Source organism: Microtus ochrogaster, chromosome 2 (genome assembly GCF_000317375.1).
Source record: "Microtus ochrogaster isolate Prairie Vole_2 chromosome 2, MicOch1.0, whole genome shotgun sequence".
In the NCBI taxonomy this organism is placed as follows: Eukaryota; Metazoa; Chordata; class Mammalia; order Rodentia; family Cricetidae; genus Microtus; species Microtus ochrogaster.
The window spans coordinates 14455266-14474213 of NC_022010.1; the positions used below are offsets into that span (position 1 = coordinate 14455266).

At 53.0% G+C, this 18948-nt stretch overlaps 1 protein-coding gene across 1 annotated transcript in view; it reads right to left on the minus strand.

Annotated features, from left to right (window-relative positions):
* Window positions 1–453: 453 nt before the first annotated feature.
* The window catches only part of Setd1b (SET domain containing 1B), a 25022-nt gene continuing 6527 nt past the window's right edge, over window positions 454–18948 (minus strand). The window contains exons 7-17 of the mRNA XM_013350146.2: window positions 14915–15739; window positions 11218–11479; window positions 10795–11135; window positions 10453–10555; window positions 9450–9983; window positions 6892–8154; window positions 5963–6129; window positions 4653–4784; window positions 4451–4570; window positions 4240–4377; window positions 454–3002 (exon numbers count right to left, since the gene is read on the minus strand). Coding sequence (XP_013205600.1) covers window positions 2829–3002; window positions 4240–4377; window positions 4451–4570; window positions 4653–4784; window positions 5963–6129; window positions 6892–8154; window positions 9450–9983; window positions 10453–10555; window positions 10795–11135; window positions 11218–11479; window positions 14915–15739 — 4059 coding nt within the window. The 3' untranslated portion in view covers window positions 454–2828. The remainder of the gene's footprint in view (window positions 3003–4239; window positions 4378–4450; window positions 4571–4652; window positions 4785–5962; window positions 6130–6891; window positions 8155–9449; window positions 9984–10452; window positions 10556–10794; window positions 11136–11217; window positions 11480–14914; window positions 15740–18948) is intronic.

Below are 18948 nucleotides of genomic sequence, written 5' to 3' on the forward strand. Positions count from 1 at the left end.
TGTGAGTTCGAGACCAGCCTGGTCTACAAGAGCTAGTTCCAGGACAGGCTCCAAAACCACAGAGAAACCCTGTCTCAAAAAACCAAAAAAGAAAAAAAACCACAAAACCAAAAACAAACAGTTGATCCAGTTCAGAACCCACTGACAGGCTCAGAATTTAGACCCAACCAGGGACCCTGAACCTGAAAATCAAGGGGAGAACGATCACGGCAGCTTGGTGTGGTCAGTCCGATTATAGCCCAGGGCTCAGGAGGCTGAAGCTAGAGGAGGGCTGTAAGTTCTAGGCCAGCTTGGGCTACAGAGTGAAACAATCTCAACTGCAAGCAAACCCACCACACCCTCAAGTTCCTAGGCCTGGCCAATCCACCCTCCTTGTAAACAGGGTGCACTTTCAACAGGGAGAAGGGGGGGAGGGAGAGCAAGAGAGACGGCGAATCTGTAAGAAAAGTCAGTATATTTATGGTTGGCTTTATAAAAGTTACTATAATACAATGGTACATAGTATTGAATTCACAAAAATATGAACAGGTATTTACAGCAAGACACACCCACAACGGAAACACTTCTCTCCAAAAACAGTTACATACAGATGACAGAGAGTCTATACGCAGACAACCCGAAAACTTATTGGTTCTCTTCTTTGTAGGGGCAAGGATGGGGGGGAGAGAAAAAAGACAAAAAAAAAAAAATCAGAATCCCCTGGCCCTTTAAAAGCAGAGATCTATTCAGTGATAACAAAAGCATTCAAAGAAAAATGGGCCCACACATCAGGATTATTGCAAACCATTCCTGGGGGGGTCAGGGGTTGGGGCAACCTCAACACCTCACCCATCATAAAAGTCAGCCAAGGTTAGTGCACAGGGATCCCATGATGGGCTGAACCTGCAGCTTTCCCCTGGCTTCTGGGGGTCACCATCCTTACCCTTCTGTGGAGGATACCAGGAGAGGTGAAAACCACCCACAGTGGGGGGAGGTGGCCGCACGAGGAACTCAAACTAGCCATCTCTACACACTACACACTTCTTCTTGTGAAAAATAAATATTTTTCTCATTTGCACAGTTATGCAGAAAACTGTAAATGGAAGAGAAGGTCAACGCTGTGCCCAGGCACCCCCTGTGTCTTTAATGCCACTGATCTTCTAGACCTTCAGACCTATGGGCACAGTCTCAAACACAGAAGGCCCATGGAGGATTAAAAAAAAAAACAAAACAAAAACACAACAAAACCACCAACGATAGAGAAAAAGAAAAAAAATAATAACAATTCTTTGTACAGAATTTACATGTAAGAAGCTTGACACAAGCTGATACCAGAGGCTCCGCCCTGGTCCACGGGTGGGGTCGGCCCCACCCGGAGCACTTTCATCTTGGTGAGGACTCCGGGTCACAACAGTCACGGTCCAGAAGTATTTACATGCCTGCTCTACTTTGGGGGGAAGGGAGACTTGCTGTTTGTCTTTTTTGTTGTTGTTGTTGTTTGCTTTTTTTTTTTTTTGGAAGTACAAAGAAATAAAGAAAAAAAAAAGTCTTCCCACGTTTCTACAAGAAACAAAGTTCCCGAGAAAAGTCCGTTATGGCAGTCTATCTGTCTACAGGAATAGGTTCTGAACTTCAAAAAGAATCATTTTTTCCCCTTCATTTTGATTTTATACATGAGAAAAAAAAATCCATGAAATTAGTCCTGAAGAGGATGGGGACGGGGCTAGCATGGGGACAGGAGCTGCCTAAGACTTAGATTTGAGATTTAAAATCATTTCCAAGACCATTTTCCTTTCTCTGGGGGAAAAAAAAACTGCTCACTATAGAAATAAATACGCTCTGGCCTCCCACGTGGGGGCCTCCAGCAGGGTGACATGGGTGTGGCGTGGGGTAAAGAAAGGGGCGAAGCTTATCAACAACAAAAAATGTCACATGCGTAAGGTCAGACAACCCGTAATGGCAGGGCTGGGGGGCCCTGAGGGCCCTGGTACCCCCTACACCCAGGCAAAGCCGAGGCAGCAGAGAGTGGAGACACCCTTCCCAGTGCCCCCACCGCACTGGGAGGCTCCATCATTGCTGGCATCCGAATGAGAAAGTAAACATTGATTGAACCCAAGGATTTAGGGGTGGTAGGGCAGCTGGGAGCACCCAGAAAGGAAGTTCCTGTCTGGGACCAGCTTGGCTCCCCCAGGGTCTACCTCAGGGAAAGGACACCCTCAACCACAGAGGAAGGGACAGACTGGGGAACAGGCCGGAGAAGCTGTGGGGTCTGCTCACTGCACCCACAGGCAGAGAGGAGCCGTTCCGGTATGTAGTGTTCTGAGAGGTTCCGGCCGCTGCAGCCCCCTCCTCCTGCAGCACCGGGCCCGGAGTCAGCCTGGACCCTGGGCCCACACAGTTTCACCGAGGCCTCCAGGCCCCCACAGGGTTCCTCCTCTGTTTCTGCCTTCACATTTTCAACGGTTAAAAATGTCTTTTCTTAGGACAAGGGAGAAGAAATAAAGAAGACAACGCAACAGAGCAGCATTCACGGAAAACGGCCGAGGCCGAAGACAGCGAGAGAGACGGGGGATGGAAAGCAGGATACAGGATATAGAGATGAGGATAGAAAGCCTGCAGAGAGCATCTTGAAAACGGAAAGACACAGGTGAGACAAGAGAAGCCCTTTCCCGCTGCGGGGCTGGAGCTGCGGGTGGGTCCTGGGGTAGTGTTGGGGGGCGCCAGGCCCTAGCGTGGCTGCTGGGGGAAGGGACAGCACCTGAAATGGGTGGGAGGTGGAGCCTGGCCCAGGGCGAGGGTCCTCCCGGGCTACGGCTGACATCCTATCCTTGGCCTTTGGCACCCGGGGACTAGTTGAGGGTCCCCCGGCAGTTCTCGGAGCCACAGAGGCAGGGGATCTTGACGTCCTCGATAGGGAACTTATAGTCGTATGTGATCTCCTCATTGACGTTGATGTGCTGCTTTGAGTAGATGACAATCTTCTTCTGCGACTCCACTGTGATCACCTTGGCATAGCAGTTGGGCTGCAAGGAAGTGGTGATGGGGTGAGCCAGGGCCCAGGACCCTAGCCAGTCCTCACCCATGTCGCTATCCCAAACCCAACTGAGCAGGACTGGGGTCGCCTGCTCAATGGAGCAGAGCTGGGCTCAGCCCTCCAGCCAGCGCCTCCCATGCCTGGTATTTTAAAAAAAACAATCTGATGAGGCGCTGGAGAAATGGCAGTGGGGAAGAACATTTACTACTCTTGCAGAGGTCCTACAATAGGCTCTTGTCTCCCCCAACATGGTGCCTCAAAACCATCCAGTTTCAAGGGACCTGGCGCCCTCTTCTGGCTTCTCAGGTAAGAACACTGCAGCTCACATAGATACACGTGATAGCGAAACACCCATACACACTAAACAAACAAAAACAAACAAATGAACCTTTAAAGATGACCACAATTATTTCCCATCAGCTGTGATGCATGAGAAGCCTACATCTGTGCATCTAGGCAGGTGCTATTTCTGTATACTACAGGCCCTAGTTGCCTACTTTGCATATCAAGTTTGATTGGCAGAGTCTTGCCACCTTCATTTGCATATTACTTGTGGCTGCTTTTGTTTGGAGAGCGAGATAAACAGTTACTATAGAGGTCATCACGTTCAGGGGCACCTGCAACTGTCTGTACCTTTCTCTCCAAGCCCTCCCCTTCAATCAATGCTGGCTCTGGCCCCTAACCATTATGCCCCTTCTGAAGCCAGCAGGCGTGGTTAGCCCATTACTGCTCACCTGGGCAGCTGCAGTATCGTCTCACTAGTCTGGAGCTCACCAAATCAGCTATGCTCTGGGATTACACCACACCACCTTTTTATGTGGATTCTGGGGACTGAACTTGGGTCTCTGTGTTTACCAGGTAACCAATTTGCCAACTAATGAGACTGGGTCTCTCTTGTGTAGTCCAGGCTGGCCCCTAACTAATCAGAATCTACCTGCTTCCTTCCCAAGTGCTGGGTTTAGAGGTGTGCACCGCTGGAGTCTGGAGTACTCTTGAGTACTTTATCCTAGGACTCTAGGATTCCCACTGCACCCATTGCACGGGAACAACAACTGAGGCCAGGAGAAAAGCTCCTTGTACAGGCCTCTGATCCCCTCCGTCCTCCCTGTCATCTCTGGTCAACTAGAGCCTGGAAAGGAGACTAAACACATGACTGTCATGCCCAAGAGGAGCCTGGGTCCTGAGTACGAAGGTGGGGTCCTCTCAGCCCCTCACTGGGCACTTACATTGCAGCTGTGGTTAATGAAGCGTGCAAAGTTGCCGCACTTGGTGGCGTCGATGATGGTGTCGTGGTCTACCCTGAACATGTAGCTGCTACCGATGCCTTCATCCTCATACCGTTTCTCCCTCATGTCCGCGATCACCTGGCCGCATAAAACCGTAAGTCTGGGCCTGCTCCATGCCCGCGCCCCCGCCCGTCCCCTGGGCGGCACCTACCTGGCGGATGTTCTGGCCTACGTACTCAATAACCATTTCATCAGCAGCAATGGGCTCCATAGCAAACAGGCCCCAGTCGTGAATGTGGCTCTTACAGAATTTGAGCTTTTTCTTCCGAAACTAAGGAAGGGGAGGACAAAGGGGTGAGTGCTCTTCCAGGTCCCACGCCGCCTTGGCTGTCCCAGGGAAGGGCGAGCCTCACCTTGAGCTGGTTGAACTTGAGCAGGTCACTGTCACAGCTGCCAGTGAAGGAGGACAGAAGGCGGCGTTGCTCGGAACGCCTCTCTGAGCCTGCCCGGGTGGAGGCGTGGGGCTGCGCTGGGATGCTCATACCCTGCTGGCGCCACGGGACGACGAATCAGAAAGGGGCAGGTTTGGCACTGCCATGTCCTCCTCCCCAGCCCAGCCCCCACCTCCTGGTTTTGAGCTTTTCTGACTTCCCATCTCTTCAGTGTTCTCTGTGTAGCCACAGCTGCCCTGGAACTCAACCTGTAGACCAGGCTAGCCTTGAACTCACAGAGATCTGCCTGCCTCTGCTTCCCACCAAGTGCTGGGATCAGGGGCATGCGCTGCTGCCACCACCATCGCCGGGTTCTTATCAGCATCTTGAAAAGCCTTTTCTTTCTCACACAATTGAGCCCCTCTGCCTTATGGAAATCTTCAGTGGTCTCTTCTGACATTCTCCACAGCCTCCTCCCTCTTCCCTAAGATCCGACCCGGCCTTCTCCAACCCTTGGACTGCCAACCTCCCTCTTATCCATGGCATTGGCCTTTGATTTTGTATGTTCGCTTGAAAGTTCATCCCACAACATAAGAAAAAAAAAAAAAAAGGGCTGGAGAGATGGCTCAGTGGTTAAGAGCATTGCCTGCTCTTCCAGAGGTCCTGAGTTCAATTCCCAGCAACCACATGGTGGCTCACAACCATCTGTAGAGAGGTCTGGCGCCCTCTTCTGGCCTTCAGGCATATACACAGATAGAATATTGTATACATAATAAATAAATATTTAAAAAAAAAAAAAAACAACTTCATTTTGGGCCGGGCAGTGGTGGCACACGCCTTTAACCCCAGAACTCAGGAGGCAGAGGCAGATGCAGGCGGATCTCTGTGAGTTCAAAGCCAGCCTGATCAACAGAACGAGTTCCAGGACAGGTTCCAAAGCTACAGAGAAACCCTGTCTCAAAAAACTAAAAAACAAACAAAAACCCCTTCTTTTTGTTCACTGACTCCATCCCTAACCAATAACTAGTACGCAGAGGTGCTCAGTAAGTACATACTGAACAGAAAGGGGGGGAAGCCAGCTTTTTGGAAATGTCCACGGTTTAAAATCATGTGGGGCTCTCCACTACTCACAGGTTTTTGAATTGTGAGACAGTCTGTCAATGTAGCCCAGTCTACCCGAGATGTGGTAATCCTCAACCTCCCCAGCCCTGCCTTGTTCCACCCGAAGCCCAAGTGGGACAGGAAGGATGCTATCGGATCCCCGCCCTGAACCTCCGCCCTATTCACAGTACCTGCGTGTCCATGGGGGGCTCGTCAGTGCTGGCACGGCTGCTATTGAGGTATCTCAGCTTGTCTTTCTTGTCGATGGTGTAGAAGCCCTCACTTCGGGCACAGCCGGTCACGTGTTCACGGATGCCATCGTCACGTTTCTTTTTCTTTGCTGACGAGAGGCTGGTGGGTGGGTGTGGGTCAAGGGCCACATGGACATTCTCAGAGATCACCCTCCAGGTACCTCCTCCTGGCTTCCCCAGCCTCAGACCCACCTCTAAGGGTAACGACGCCCAAGGCCACCACCACGGCTGCTGTCCCCAGGTGAATGACCTGGGCAAGGCTGTTACTACTTTCTACCTGTTTCTCACCTGACAACAGCAGTAATGGTGAATCTATTAATAGTGAAATATATCAGAATATTCTGTCAGAGCTCCTGAGACAGCACTTGATAGAATCACAGTGGTCAGCGGGGATCAAGAAAGGTCCATTCTTAAAGTGGCATGGTAACAAATTGGCTTCAGGACTGTATAGCAAAGAGCTGGACTCTAGAGCCAGCTTTGCCTTCAAATCTCAGCTTGTCACTTGGTAGCTGTGTGACTTTGGGCAAGCCACTTAGCCTCTCTGAACCTCGGTTTCTTCCTGTGAAAAATGAAACAACTACCCACCCGGTATTTCACTGGGCCATTTGGGATTCAATTCCAGCCAGGCAGAGAAAGGCTGAGGGAGTCTTGGTCAGTCTCCTCTACTGGTAAGCTCTAAGATCCTCAACCTATATATGGACCCGAGACCAGCTGTTACCTCTGAAGTGACACAGGCCTGGCATGATCACCGCCTGAGAAGGTGACAATCACTACTACCGCCTCCCCAATACTGTGACTGCTAGACAGGGCGATACACCTACAAGTACTTCTGCTCCTGAAGGATGTGGACCCCACAGCTGGCAGGATATAGGGATGGTAGACCCAGAGCGTGTCATTCAGCCAGTCCATGCCATTGTCCTGCTGCAGCAGGCGCTCGTAGGTGACACACAGGAAGCGGATGTCCTCCTCGTCTATGCCACCGTTCCAGATGTCGTACAGGATGGTCATCTCTTCAAACTCTGAGCGGGGCCGGAAGAGAGGCTGGGGTGGTGAAGGCTCGGGTGAAGCTGATAGGGCCAGGTCTTCGTGGCGCTTCTTAGGTGGACGTCGCCATGGTCCTCGCACCTTGGCCAGGTCCGTATACTCCTCAGTGACCTCATCGCGGCGAGGTCCTGGGGGAATGGCCTCAGAGGGCCACTGGTTGTCCAGCTCCTTGAAGGGCAGCTTGGTGGGTTCAACAGGTGGTAGAGGTGGGGGTGGAGGGGGCTGGGGTGGGAGGGGTGGTGGGGGCACTGGGACCCCTGTGTTCCGGAAGTCCAAAGTCACAGCCCGAGGGTCATGTGCACTGGGGAAGATGGGGGCCTGTGGCTGGCTTGATAGGAGCAGAAGGTCCCTCCCAAGGGCAGGCCCTGGTGGTGGCCGGACCAAAGGTCCATCCAAGGACAACATAGATGGTGGGGATCGCCGGGGCCGGCCTGGCTTCCTCTTGATAGGGGGTGGGCACGGAGCTAGGGAAGCAGGCAGCAGGGGAGGCAGCTGGGTAGGTGGCCGAGGTGGGGCCCTTAGGACAGGGACAGACAATGCCAGAGGCAAGGGCAGAGGGAGGGGAAGCGGGAGAGGGAGGCCAGTCTCCAGGAGCACTGGGGAGGTCAGGGGACCAGAGCGTTCGTCTCGTCGTCCAGCTGGGAGGGGACAGACAGGTAGAAGCAAGGGTCCACTGGGCTCAGGAAAAGTGGGTGTGAAGGTGAAGTCCCGGCCAGGTGTCCGTGGAAGGCCCCCACTGCTCAAGCCAGGGGATGGGGATGGATAGGAGAAGGGGCTGCCAGGCACCTGTGGGGAGCTCAGTGACAGACCACTGCTGCCCCCCGACAGTGGGGGCTCCCCTCCTGGGGTGGCTGGCACTGTCTCTGTGCTCTGTGACTTGGCCAGAGTGCCACAGAGACCTGGAGTACGTGGAGGCTGGTCCTCAGGGGGAGGTTCCAGGGGAACAGGAGGTTTTGGGGGCTCTGGGGTTTCGGGCTCAGGTGGTGGGCTGGGTGGCCGGAGCAACCGAGGAGGTGGCAATGGCGGCTGCAAGGGCAAGGTGAGCATCGGAGGTGGCGGCGGCTGGGGCTCCACTCCCAGGTCTTCCTCTGCAGAGAGGAAGGCAGAAACCAGGTGTTGTTATTTGACACAGACATCTCTCAGAGCCTTGTGCTCCTATTGCCCCACAATGCTCGCCACATAGACATTACACAGTTAACCGAGGCACCTCGGGAACCAGCCCAGTGCCATGCATCTAGAAGGGGCTTCCTAGTGCCAGCATGAACGATGCCAGCTTTCCCCATGCCTTTGGAACTATGCTCTTGTGTCTAGAGTGCAGTTTAGTGGTAGAGTACTGGCCTGGCATGTATGAGGTCCTGGGTCTGGACCCCAGCACTGCAGAAAACCAGACACTACCTTGTTCCTATGGCCCAAGAAAACTCACTCCGTGGAGGAACAAAATTCAGGTCTCATCTCTGCCATCCCCATTAGTCTTCATAGAGTCCCCTGGCATTTATCTCTACTTTCTTGGGATCTAAAGTTTTTCTAGTGAATTTGTTGTTAGGTGTCACCCTGACCTAGAATAGGTGCTTCATGAGGACAGATGGCTTCATCCATCTGATCTACGGCTATACTGACAACGACCTAAACAGTACCGGGGACCAAAAGAACTGTCATATTGACTTACTCTTCAGACTTGTGGTCTGGACTCAGTAAAAGGACATACATTAAACCAACACTACAGTCCGATCTCCTGGATTTCATACTAACCACGTGCGGCTAAGTTAAATATTCTGAAATGTTAACAGTAATTATAATTAGCAGCAGTACTGGTTCCTCAGGAGCAGAGGCAACGCTGTGTCCAGCAGCTCGAGTGAAGAGCATTTCTGCCCCTGCAGGCACCGCTCATACCAAGGCCCCGGCAATGAGCCCGGCACATGCTTTTGCCCCACTCTGTCAAGGTGGTGGAGGCTACAGAACCCACCGTCCCCTCACCTGACCTGGCACCCCAAGGCTAAACCGACTATGGGTCCCCACTGAATGTATGTATGGGGGGAGGGCACCTCAGAGACACACAGGCTGAGGAATAACCCTTGGGGAAGTTTTATTTGGGGGGAGGGTGGGTTTCAAGACAGGGTTTCACTATTTAGTTCTGGCTGTCCTGGAACTCACTCTGTAGGCCAGGCTGGTCTCTGGTTCACAGAGCTCCGCCTGCCTCCACCTCCTGAATGCTGGAGATTAAAGGCTTGGTGGGAATTTTGTCATTGAACAGTGAGCCCAGCAGTGCCCCAGGAGTCTGCTGAGGCCCTTGCAGAGGATCTGGTTTGGTTCCATTGGCAAAGAGACTACCCAGCTTCCTGCCCCATACCCCACCCAACTCCCACCCAGGAGGCTGCAGGATTACCTGGACCACGTTCAGGGGGTGACGGCAGCTGGGCTTCTGTCTCACTGACAGGGAGCTCTGGAGATAGCAACATGTCCTCCTGTGTGTCTGGGACTGGCTCTTCTGGGGGCTCTCTGCTCCCGTCCAGCTCCTGGGCACCCACGGGCAGGGGAGGCTCTTCCAGCACAGAAGCCTGCATCTCAAGGACTTCGTCCTCAGCCTCAATGTCCAGTTCCTCTTCCGTGCCCAACGACTCCCCCAAGGGGGCTCCTGGCCCCAGAGGTCCTTCTGCCCTCTCCTGCTCAAAGTCCTGGCCACCTGCTGGAGGCATGCTCTCATCGGCCAAGGCCACTACCACAGCTGTAGCCATTGCGGTCTCTTTCTTTTCCTCCTCCTCTTCTTCCTCACCAGGTACAGTCATTTCCTCTTCATCCTCCGAGGATGAAGATGAAGACGATGACTCAGAACTGGACTCAAACTCGGAAGACTCAGAACTTTCGCTGGACGATGACGACTCAGCCGCGACCTTGGAAGCGGCGATGCTCTCTGTCTCCTCTGGATGGGGTACACGGGTTGGGAGGGTTATTACATGGCCCATGGTGCCCTTGCCCTATGCCAGGTATTTCCCCACAGGCCTCTGGACAGGATGCCCTCTGAACACAGCCCTCACTCAATATAAAAAGAGCAAGGTGAAATTAATGTAAGATTGTTCATTTCCAAGTGAAGAATCCCAGCACCACTCAGTGTGTTCACTCACGGTGTGGCGACCACCACCTCCAAAGCGCTTCCACCGTCACAGTCAGATGCCACCCGCTTCCTTCCTACCCCTGCCCAAGCCAGCCTTAAACCCCACTCATCTATGTTCTGGTCTATGGCCTCGTCCTTTCTGCCATTTGATGCAGCTAGGGTCCTAACACAAGAGTATGTGCTCTTTCGCTCTAATGAACACACCTCTTAAAAGCACTAACACCGGGAACTCAGAGCACCGGGGTGGGCTTGGGTCAGCTGCCTACTTCCTGCTCACCTTCCTCAGAGTCTCCACTGTCCTTCTCACTAGCCTCTGACAGGGCTGTGTCTTGGCCATCGTCATCAGAATCAATCTGGTCGTCACTGTCGTCGTCATCATCCTGAGGTGCAGGGCCAGAGAGACGCAGGTGAGCTGAAGGTCCGTGTGCCCCCTCCCAGCACCCGGGAGCCTCCCTGCAGGTGAGCTAAAGGTCCATGTGCTCCCTCCCAGCACCCGGGAGCCTCCCTGCAGGTGAGCTGAAGGTCCCTGTGCCCCCTCCCAGCACCTAGGAGCCTCCCTGCAGGTGAGCTGAAGGTCCCTGTGCCCCACTCAGCACCTGGGAGCCTCCCTGATCCAGACCTTATCAGAGGTGGATGAGGATGAGGATGAGGGTGAGGATATGTGGCTCCTAGGGCCTTCCTCCTCCTCCTCTGCTTCATCCTCTTCCTCCTCTGTGCTTTCTCGCTCCTCCTCCTCCTTGTCTGAGGCTGAAGATGAGGGCGAGGTGGAGGAAGATCCCGAGGATGAAGACGCTGATGACGACGAGGACACGGACAAGGACTCTTTCTCATCCTCTTCCCCACCACTGTCCAGTTCCAGTGGCCGTGCTGGTCGACGTCGCACACCCACGCTTTTGGGGTCCCGCTTGGTGAGCTCACAGGGGGCATCGGTCATGTCTCGATCACGCTCCCGTTCTGACTCTGTGGGAACAGCAGGAGTCAGAGCTGAGATGCGGAGATGGGAAGAAGGGGAACAGCCAGCCAGCAGCGAAGAAACACAAACCTTCATCTTCCTCATCCACGGATGTTGAGGGCCGCAGCCGCTTCTGGTCACCAGAGGAGGCTGTATCTGGTGGCTCCTTCCTCTTGACCTTGAAGGAGGGCAGGCGAATGGCACCACGGAGGCCAATGCCAAGGCCCAGGCCCTCGTAACCCAGGCCCTCACCCTTGCCCCATGACTCCAGCAGACATGAGGCGATTCGGTCTTTGGGCTTTGGCCTGTCCTCATCCTTGTGTTCACCCGACTTCACAGGGGTCAGTGAGGCCTAGGGTGGGAGAGAAGGGAACAGTGACCACAATCAGAGGCATTGCTCCCACTCTCTGCAGGCAGTACACGTTCTTCCCACACACCTGACCACCCCACACTCCCTTCCTGGGGGTCCAGAGCCCTGCACGGCCCCTCCATTAAGGCCTCACTAGCAACACACTACTTACAGATGAAGTTATAGAATAGCAGTCTCCGCGTGTGGGAATGAGAGCTGCGTGCTGTGTGTCTGCACCACTATCTCACAGACCAAGGTCCACACTCAAGGAACCTTTACAGTGTCTTATTTCCTGTGCCATGTGGGTCCGGCATGGTACAAACAGCCCACAGTCTTGAAGCGGCGAACTTGATAGCCCCGTAAGACAGGGATGGAGTGTTAGGGATTCCCATTCAGAAATTAGAAATTAGGGCTGGAGAGATGGCTCAGAGGTTAAGAGCACTGACTGTTCTTCCAGAGGACCTGAGTTCAATTCCCAGCAACCACATGGTGGCTCACAACCATCTGTACTGAGATCTGGTGCCCTTCTCTGGCATGCGGGCATACATCAAGGCAGAATGTTGTATACATAATAAATAAATTAAAAAAAATTAGAAATTAGTTGGAACCAATTTTATTTCTTGAGCAAGTGCTATAAAAAGAGGGGGGGGCAGGAAAGATGGCTCGACGGTTTGTTAAGACCACTGGCTGTCTAAGCCAAGGACCTGGGTCCCATTCACAGCACCCATATGGCAACTCACAACCATCTGTAACTCTAGGTCCAGGGCGTCCAATACCATCCTCTGTGGACATCAGGCAGGCACTGACTTCACTTCCATGCATGCAGGCAAACACCCGCACAGGTAAAATAGCACCGACAAACAAACAACACTAGTGACAAGGGAGAGCTGGGGATGGTGGCACACGCTCCCGAGCCTTACCACTTGGGAGACGGGGGCATTTAAAGCCCACATTGTTTAGCTTCACAGTAAGTTTTAAGGACAACCTGGCTTACACGAGACCCTATCTCAAAATAAAGTATGATAAAATACAATAAAGGTAAAACACGAAAGCAGACCCAAGGTAATTGATCTTTTGAATTTGTTACATTTTTTTCTTTTTTGTTTTTGTTTTCTATTTTTTCTTTAATCTTGTTACATAGTTTCTATTAAGTTTATTTTTATTTTATGTGCAAGGGTGCTTTGTCTTCATGTCTGTCTGGTGCCCAGAAGAGTGAGCTGGATCCCCTGGGACTGAATTTACAGATTAGTTCTGACCCACCATGTAGGTGCTGGGAACTAAACTCTCTAAGAGCAGCCAGGGCTTTGAACTGTTGAGACGTCGCTCTAACCGCTGCTTTTGTTGTTTTACAGGATAGCATGGAGCTAAGGTTGGCCTTAAACACCTGATATTCTTGGCCCCACCTCCCACATGCTAGGGTTACAGGTGCGCTTCTCATCTGGCTCAGGTCCTGTCAACAGCGTGAAGGATTTATTCAGAACTGGGGATGTAGTTCAGCTGGGAAGACTGCTTGCCTAGCAAACATGAAGCCTTGGGCTCCCCTCTCAGCATCTGCTCAACTGTGCATGGTAGGGCATACTTGTAATCCCAACACCCAGAGGTAGAAACAGGAAGATTCTAAATTCACAATCATAGGGAACCTGGGTTAGAGTCTCTGGTGGATTTTTCTGTTTTGTTTTGGTTATTGTTGGGTTTTGTTTGTTGAAACAGGGTTTTTCTATAGCTTTGGAGCCTCTCCCAGAACTCTGTAACTAGCTCTTGTAGTCCAGGCTGGCCTCAAACCCACAGAGATTCTCCTGCCTCCTCCTCCCAAGTGCTGGGATTAAAGGCGTGCGCCACCACCCACCGCCCGGGTTGTTTGTTTTTTTGAAATAGGATGTCTCTATGTAGCCCAAGCTGGCCTTTAACTCTAGAGCTCCACCTTCTTTTGCCTCCTGAGTGCTGGCATTAAAGGTGTACACCACCTAATAAGTATTTGATTTAAACCTAAACCAGATTCAGCTTTAATAAATACAAGCCTCATCCAGGTGGTGGTGGCGCACACCTTTAATCCCAGCACTCAGGAGGCAGAGGCAGGAGGATCTTTGTGAGTTCGAGGCCAGCCTGGTCTACAAGAGAATAGTTCTAGGACAGGCTCCAAAGCTACAAGAGAAACCCTGTCTCGACAAACCAAAATAAATAAATAAATAAAGCCTCTCAACAAATTTGTGATGGCCAGGTCTTTAAAGTCAGGACTCAAGAGGTGGGTGGGTCTGAGTTGGAGACTAGCTTGGGCTACAGAGCAACTCCCAGACAGCCAAGGCAACATAGTGAAACTGTCTCAAAAAACAAGAGGAAGCAAAAATCCAGATCATGTCTGCACAGATGTTCCTTTACTGTTCACCCATAGGTGGCCACTCGAGGCGGAGACACCGGCTTTAAAGGGATGGTGTGGAACTGCACAAAACAAAACGAGCTGTCCTCAGGGCACAGACACTATGCTATTGATGACAGCTTTACTTAGCTGTGACTGTCACTCATCCCAGGGGGCCAACACAATGCAAGTCAACTATAAAGAACCGTGTGGCAGGTGGTTCTTTCTAGTTTATTACCCTCTCATATGGACCAGAAGCAGTTGTGAGAGAGCAAGTTCCCAGACACACAAGCGTCCCCTAAAGTGCAGTGTAGGGAGGGAGAGCAAAATGTGAGTCTGCTTCCCTCTGGGCTGGGGTGAGGAGCAGAGAAAACCAGAGCTACGCTTTTCCTTGTCAGCAGCAGTGTTCTTATTATTTCTTTTTATGTTTTATTCAGACAGGGTTTCTCTCTATAGCCCTGGCTGTCCCGGAACTCAGCTCGGTAGACCAGGCTGGCCTTGAATTCACAGAGATCCACCCGCCTCTTCCTCCTGATTGCTGGGATTAAAGGTGTGTGCCACCACTCCCAGCTACTTATCTGTCAGTCACTGCAGTTAAAGAGCCTACGAAGCAGAAACATCCTTAAGCCTGGACCACAGGCTGAGACTCCGCCTCATAAAGAAAAAGAACTCAAGAAAACTTTCTGAAGTAGAGGTAAGGCAGCTAGGGATGGCTTCTGGGAGTCTGGATAGATACGCCCTCCAAGGAAAAAGGAAAAACAGGCGTAAAATAAACTAATTTAAAAAAAAAGGAAAAGTCTCCACAAGGTCAGATTTTGTACCAAAGACCTGAGAAGAGAGAGGGGGGCAAATGAGGAACCGCACAACTGATAATGCTTTCAGCTGTCTCCTCTATTTAAAGGGACGGAGCTGCGCACAGCCAGAGGCCATGGGTCCAGGCTGTTCAGTAAGGTGCACTGTTTAAAGGGGTCTCATGCTGGGACAGAGGCAGCCCACAGCCAGTAACACATGTGGGGAGAAAGGGGGGTCTCCACGGGTCTCTTGTCACTCTAGGATGCTCCCTGCCCAGCAGCCCGCATACATACCTTGGCCATCCGCTCCTTCTTGTCCCACCATTCGTCGAAGGCCCGGAAGGCCACCACTTCCACCATCTTGCGGTTGAGATCGCGCTTCATGATAGCCTTGAGCTCCTTGAGAACTACCAGCAGGACCCCGTCCACCGTGGCCTTGTGCGGGTCCTCCTGACGTGGTACATAGCCTGGTGGTGGCACGGAGGGGTCGAACTTGGGCAGGGGCGGCCAGTGTTGCCCACGGCCTGGGCCACTGTTGCTTAGGGAGAACGGACTCCGGTAGGGGGGCAAGTTGACAAACTGCAGTCCAGCTGAAGCAGCGGCAGCTGCAGCAGCCATGAAGGGGGGGTAGGGACAAGCACCCTGGCCTGTCATGAGCCGGCTGAGCATCTGTGTCTGCATCTGGAAGGACATGGGCATGCCACCCCACTGGCCACCCAGCACATGGCTCATGTCCACCTGCATCACAGGAAACAGTCCAGGCGGGAAGGGTGGCAGTGGTGGCAGGATGGGTGGGGGTGGGACGCCTGGTGGTGCTGGCAAAGGTGGTGGGGGCACTGCCACCGCAGGATGGGATGGTGGGGGTGGGGGGGGTGGGGGAGGCAAAGGTGGGGGCATGGGAAAGCCAGGCTGTGGGGGTGGGGGCGGAGGTGGTGGGGGTAATGGAGGAAAACCAGGGGGTGGGGGCAGGGGCAGGTTTGGAGCCAGCACATTGGGAGCTGCCACAGCCCCTGCCCCTGGGGTCACCACCATGGGCTTGGGGCAGTCAGCGCTGGTGATGGGGGCCGAGGGCATCTCGTCATCTGAGATTTCCATGTCCTCTCCTGAGGACTGCTGGCCCTGGAAGAGAGCAGTGAGGGTACCACAGGTTCATAAGCACTTTCTGAGCACCAGGAAGTTGGAGACTTGGGATCGGTAGTGGAGATTCCTAGCTGCAGAATGGGCCATGTGCAAACCCATCAACCAGCCCAGATCATATGTTCCCCTTTGGTACAGGGGCATCAAACAGCCGTTGATTCAACCACCATTTGTTCGGCACCTGTGTGCCAGGCTCTGGTGTAGACGCTGAGAACATGGATGTGACAAAGACAGACGCCAGTCTTGTTCTGTAAGGAGCAGAACTTGTAAACGGAGAAGCTGAAGTGTAACTGGACAATAGTGCACCATGGAGAAGAGGAAAGCCGGGGGCGGGGGGCACAACACGACAACACAGGAAAGACTCAACACTGGTAGAACATTTCCCACGGGCCAGGGAAATTTACATACATGAGGTAGTTCTTAGAACAACTCTGCAAAGTGAGTTTGTTATCACCACTTTTACTAGTGAGGAAATTGGGACACAGGAAAGGTTCAAGTAACTTCCCTGAGACCACACAACCAATAAGAGGCACAGCTGGGATTTCAAACAGGAAGTGGCTCCCGGCCCAGCCAGTGGTCCTCACGGAGGCCAGCAGGGCCTTGTGCAAATGTGACTTCTGTGTGAGTGCTGCCTGGGTGGTGAGGGTAGCGCCTTAAGGACTCAGGGGATGTTTGTTTTGAAGTGCTAGGGACTGAGCCCAGACCCTCGAGCATGCTGGGTAAGGGCCCCACAGCACTAGAGCTCCCACTGAGCCTTTCCAGTGTTTTCTTTCTTTTTTTTTTTTTTTTTTTTTTTTTTTTTTTTTTGGTTTTTTGAAACAGGGTTTCTCTGTGGCTTTGGAGCCTGTCCTGGAACTAGCTCTGTAGACCAGGCTGGTCTAGAACTCACAGAGATCCACCTGTCTCTGCCTCCCAAGTGCTGGGATTAAAGGCGTGCGCCACCACCGCCCGGCTCCAGTGTTTTCTCATCATTCCTTTCACTTAGGTCTCCCGAGCTTTTAGCAAGGGTCTGGGCTGCAGATACGAATGGTCTCCTTCCTTAACTGCAGGAAAACCTCACCAGTGAGGCTCCATGTGGGTCGCTTTTGACAGCCGAGGAAGCCGCCCAGAGAGCCACAACCAACAGCGAGAACCAGGGCTGGGGCGAGCTCCAGACACCTGTCCCGCAAAAATTAGGAAGTGAGGAGGTGGGAGGGGGAGAAGTCAAGGACAACCTGGGCCAAAACCAACCAAACAAACAACCCAAACCCACAAAGGGGAGGGCTCTTTACTTTGAGGCCCTGGTCTTTGGGACGTTAGAGTCAGACAGAGTCTGGGAACCGGAGGGAGGCACTGAGCTCCTCTGGTATAGATGGAATTAGGAGCTGGAGGGAAGGCGCTATGGTCCCACACCAAGACTCTTTCTGTGGCTCAGTCCCTACCTGGGGCTAAACGGAAGAAAACGAGGCTCGACAGACAGCAAGTACTCTGGAAGGCTGCTTTGAGGTCAGAGGTCACACCACAAGGTGTTGGGGGTCTCAGGGGACGTTGGTGGGGGAAAGAGTATCAGCCTCTCATCTGCCCTGTACACACCACGTCTACACACTTGCTCACTCTCAGACACCCACGTGAGGCAGGACCAGGCAAGCTCAGCAACAAGAGAAAGGATGCCCTGACGCCAGCTCTGGACAGCTCCTAGCACTATGGAGCAGCACACAGAGGGTTAACCCAGGCTGCTCCAGTCAGCCAATCACAGGAGCACCAAGCAAGCTCTGGCTCTGCCCGCCCCTCCTCCCTGGGCACAGCGGGGAGGAGGAACCAGCTGGCGGCAGTTCCTGTAGGTCTAGGTGAAGGACGCTTGGACTTCCCAGGCAACGCGGTGTTTCCATGGAGATGGTGAGACAGGGCTCTTAGTGACCCACTCAACAGACGATGAAACTGAGACTAGAAGAAAATGCCTTCCTCTAGGTCACAGAGCCCATGTGACAAGGCAGCTCAGGCTCTGGGGCTGAAACTTTGTGCTTTTAGTCACCAGCCGCTGCCTATCCCGTCCCTCCCCACCGATCCCCTCCCTATCTCAGTCTTGTGTGGGCAGAGCGCTTCTTTATCTTACACAGGCACCACACACTACCAGATACAGCGCCTAAGTACTCCTCTCCAGGTTGCCAGCAGGGGGCACCCGAGGGCCGACGTGGTGCTCAAGCCTACTTGGAAGCATCCTTGGGTTTCTGTCCTGGAGCGCCCCAGACTCCAGCCCTTCCAGCCTTAGTTTCCTCTCCTCTTATGTCCAGGGAGTGAGTGCGTACGGGGGAGAGGCCCGTGCCCTCCAGCTACTCTGAGCGTCTCAGCCCTGGACCAGGTGGCTGGCATAATAAACATCTGCCAAACCTAGGCTGCCTAGAAGAGATGGGGGAGGGCTCACAGCCTAGCTAGTTCTAGTACACCTGTCAACTCCCTCAGCCTTGACCCTTGAAGCCAAAAACCACTTCCCCAGAACTGCTTGCAGGCTCCCAGGAGTCTCAGCCACCTGCAGCCCCACCTCCTCTCCAGACAGTCCAAGTTTTCTGTTCCTTCCCAGGCAGCCAGAGGGGTTTATGCAAGGGCTAGGGAAGCGAGAACCTCATCTCTGTGTCCACAGGAGCACTGGGGCTGTAGCTGAGCTTCTACTTGTTCATGTCTGCTGGGTTCAGTGATGCCTGATCCAGGATGAGGATTGAGAGGAACCCAGGAGGGTGACAAAACCCTCCTCTCCCCCAGAAACCTGGACAGTAGCACCGCCATCTTCCTCCCAGCTTCGCAACTTCCGAGACTGGACATTTGAACGATGAGATGGAGTGAAGCAAGGTGGGGGCGGGTAAAAATTTGCCTGATTGACATATCTTCCCCTCCAAAGCTAACCTGAAGTCTCCCCTCTGGAGGGAAAAGGAAGCCAACTTCACCGCCAGCATGCTTCTTCACCTATTGGGAGCGCTTGCGGGCCAGCCTCCAATATGCCTGAGCAACAGGACTGATCATTCCTAAGCCACTAACAGAGAAAATGATCCGGAACTACAATCACGGTCCAAACTGGCTTGGGTCTGGACTCCACTCAAACTCAAATTCAAAACTTAGCCCAAGTGGAGAAGCCTGGACTCTACCTCCAGTGAAGACAGCACAACTGTCACCTCGTCCCATTGCTCCTGTGTCTCAGCTAGTGAAATGTCAAGCGGGGG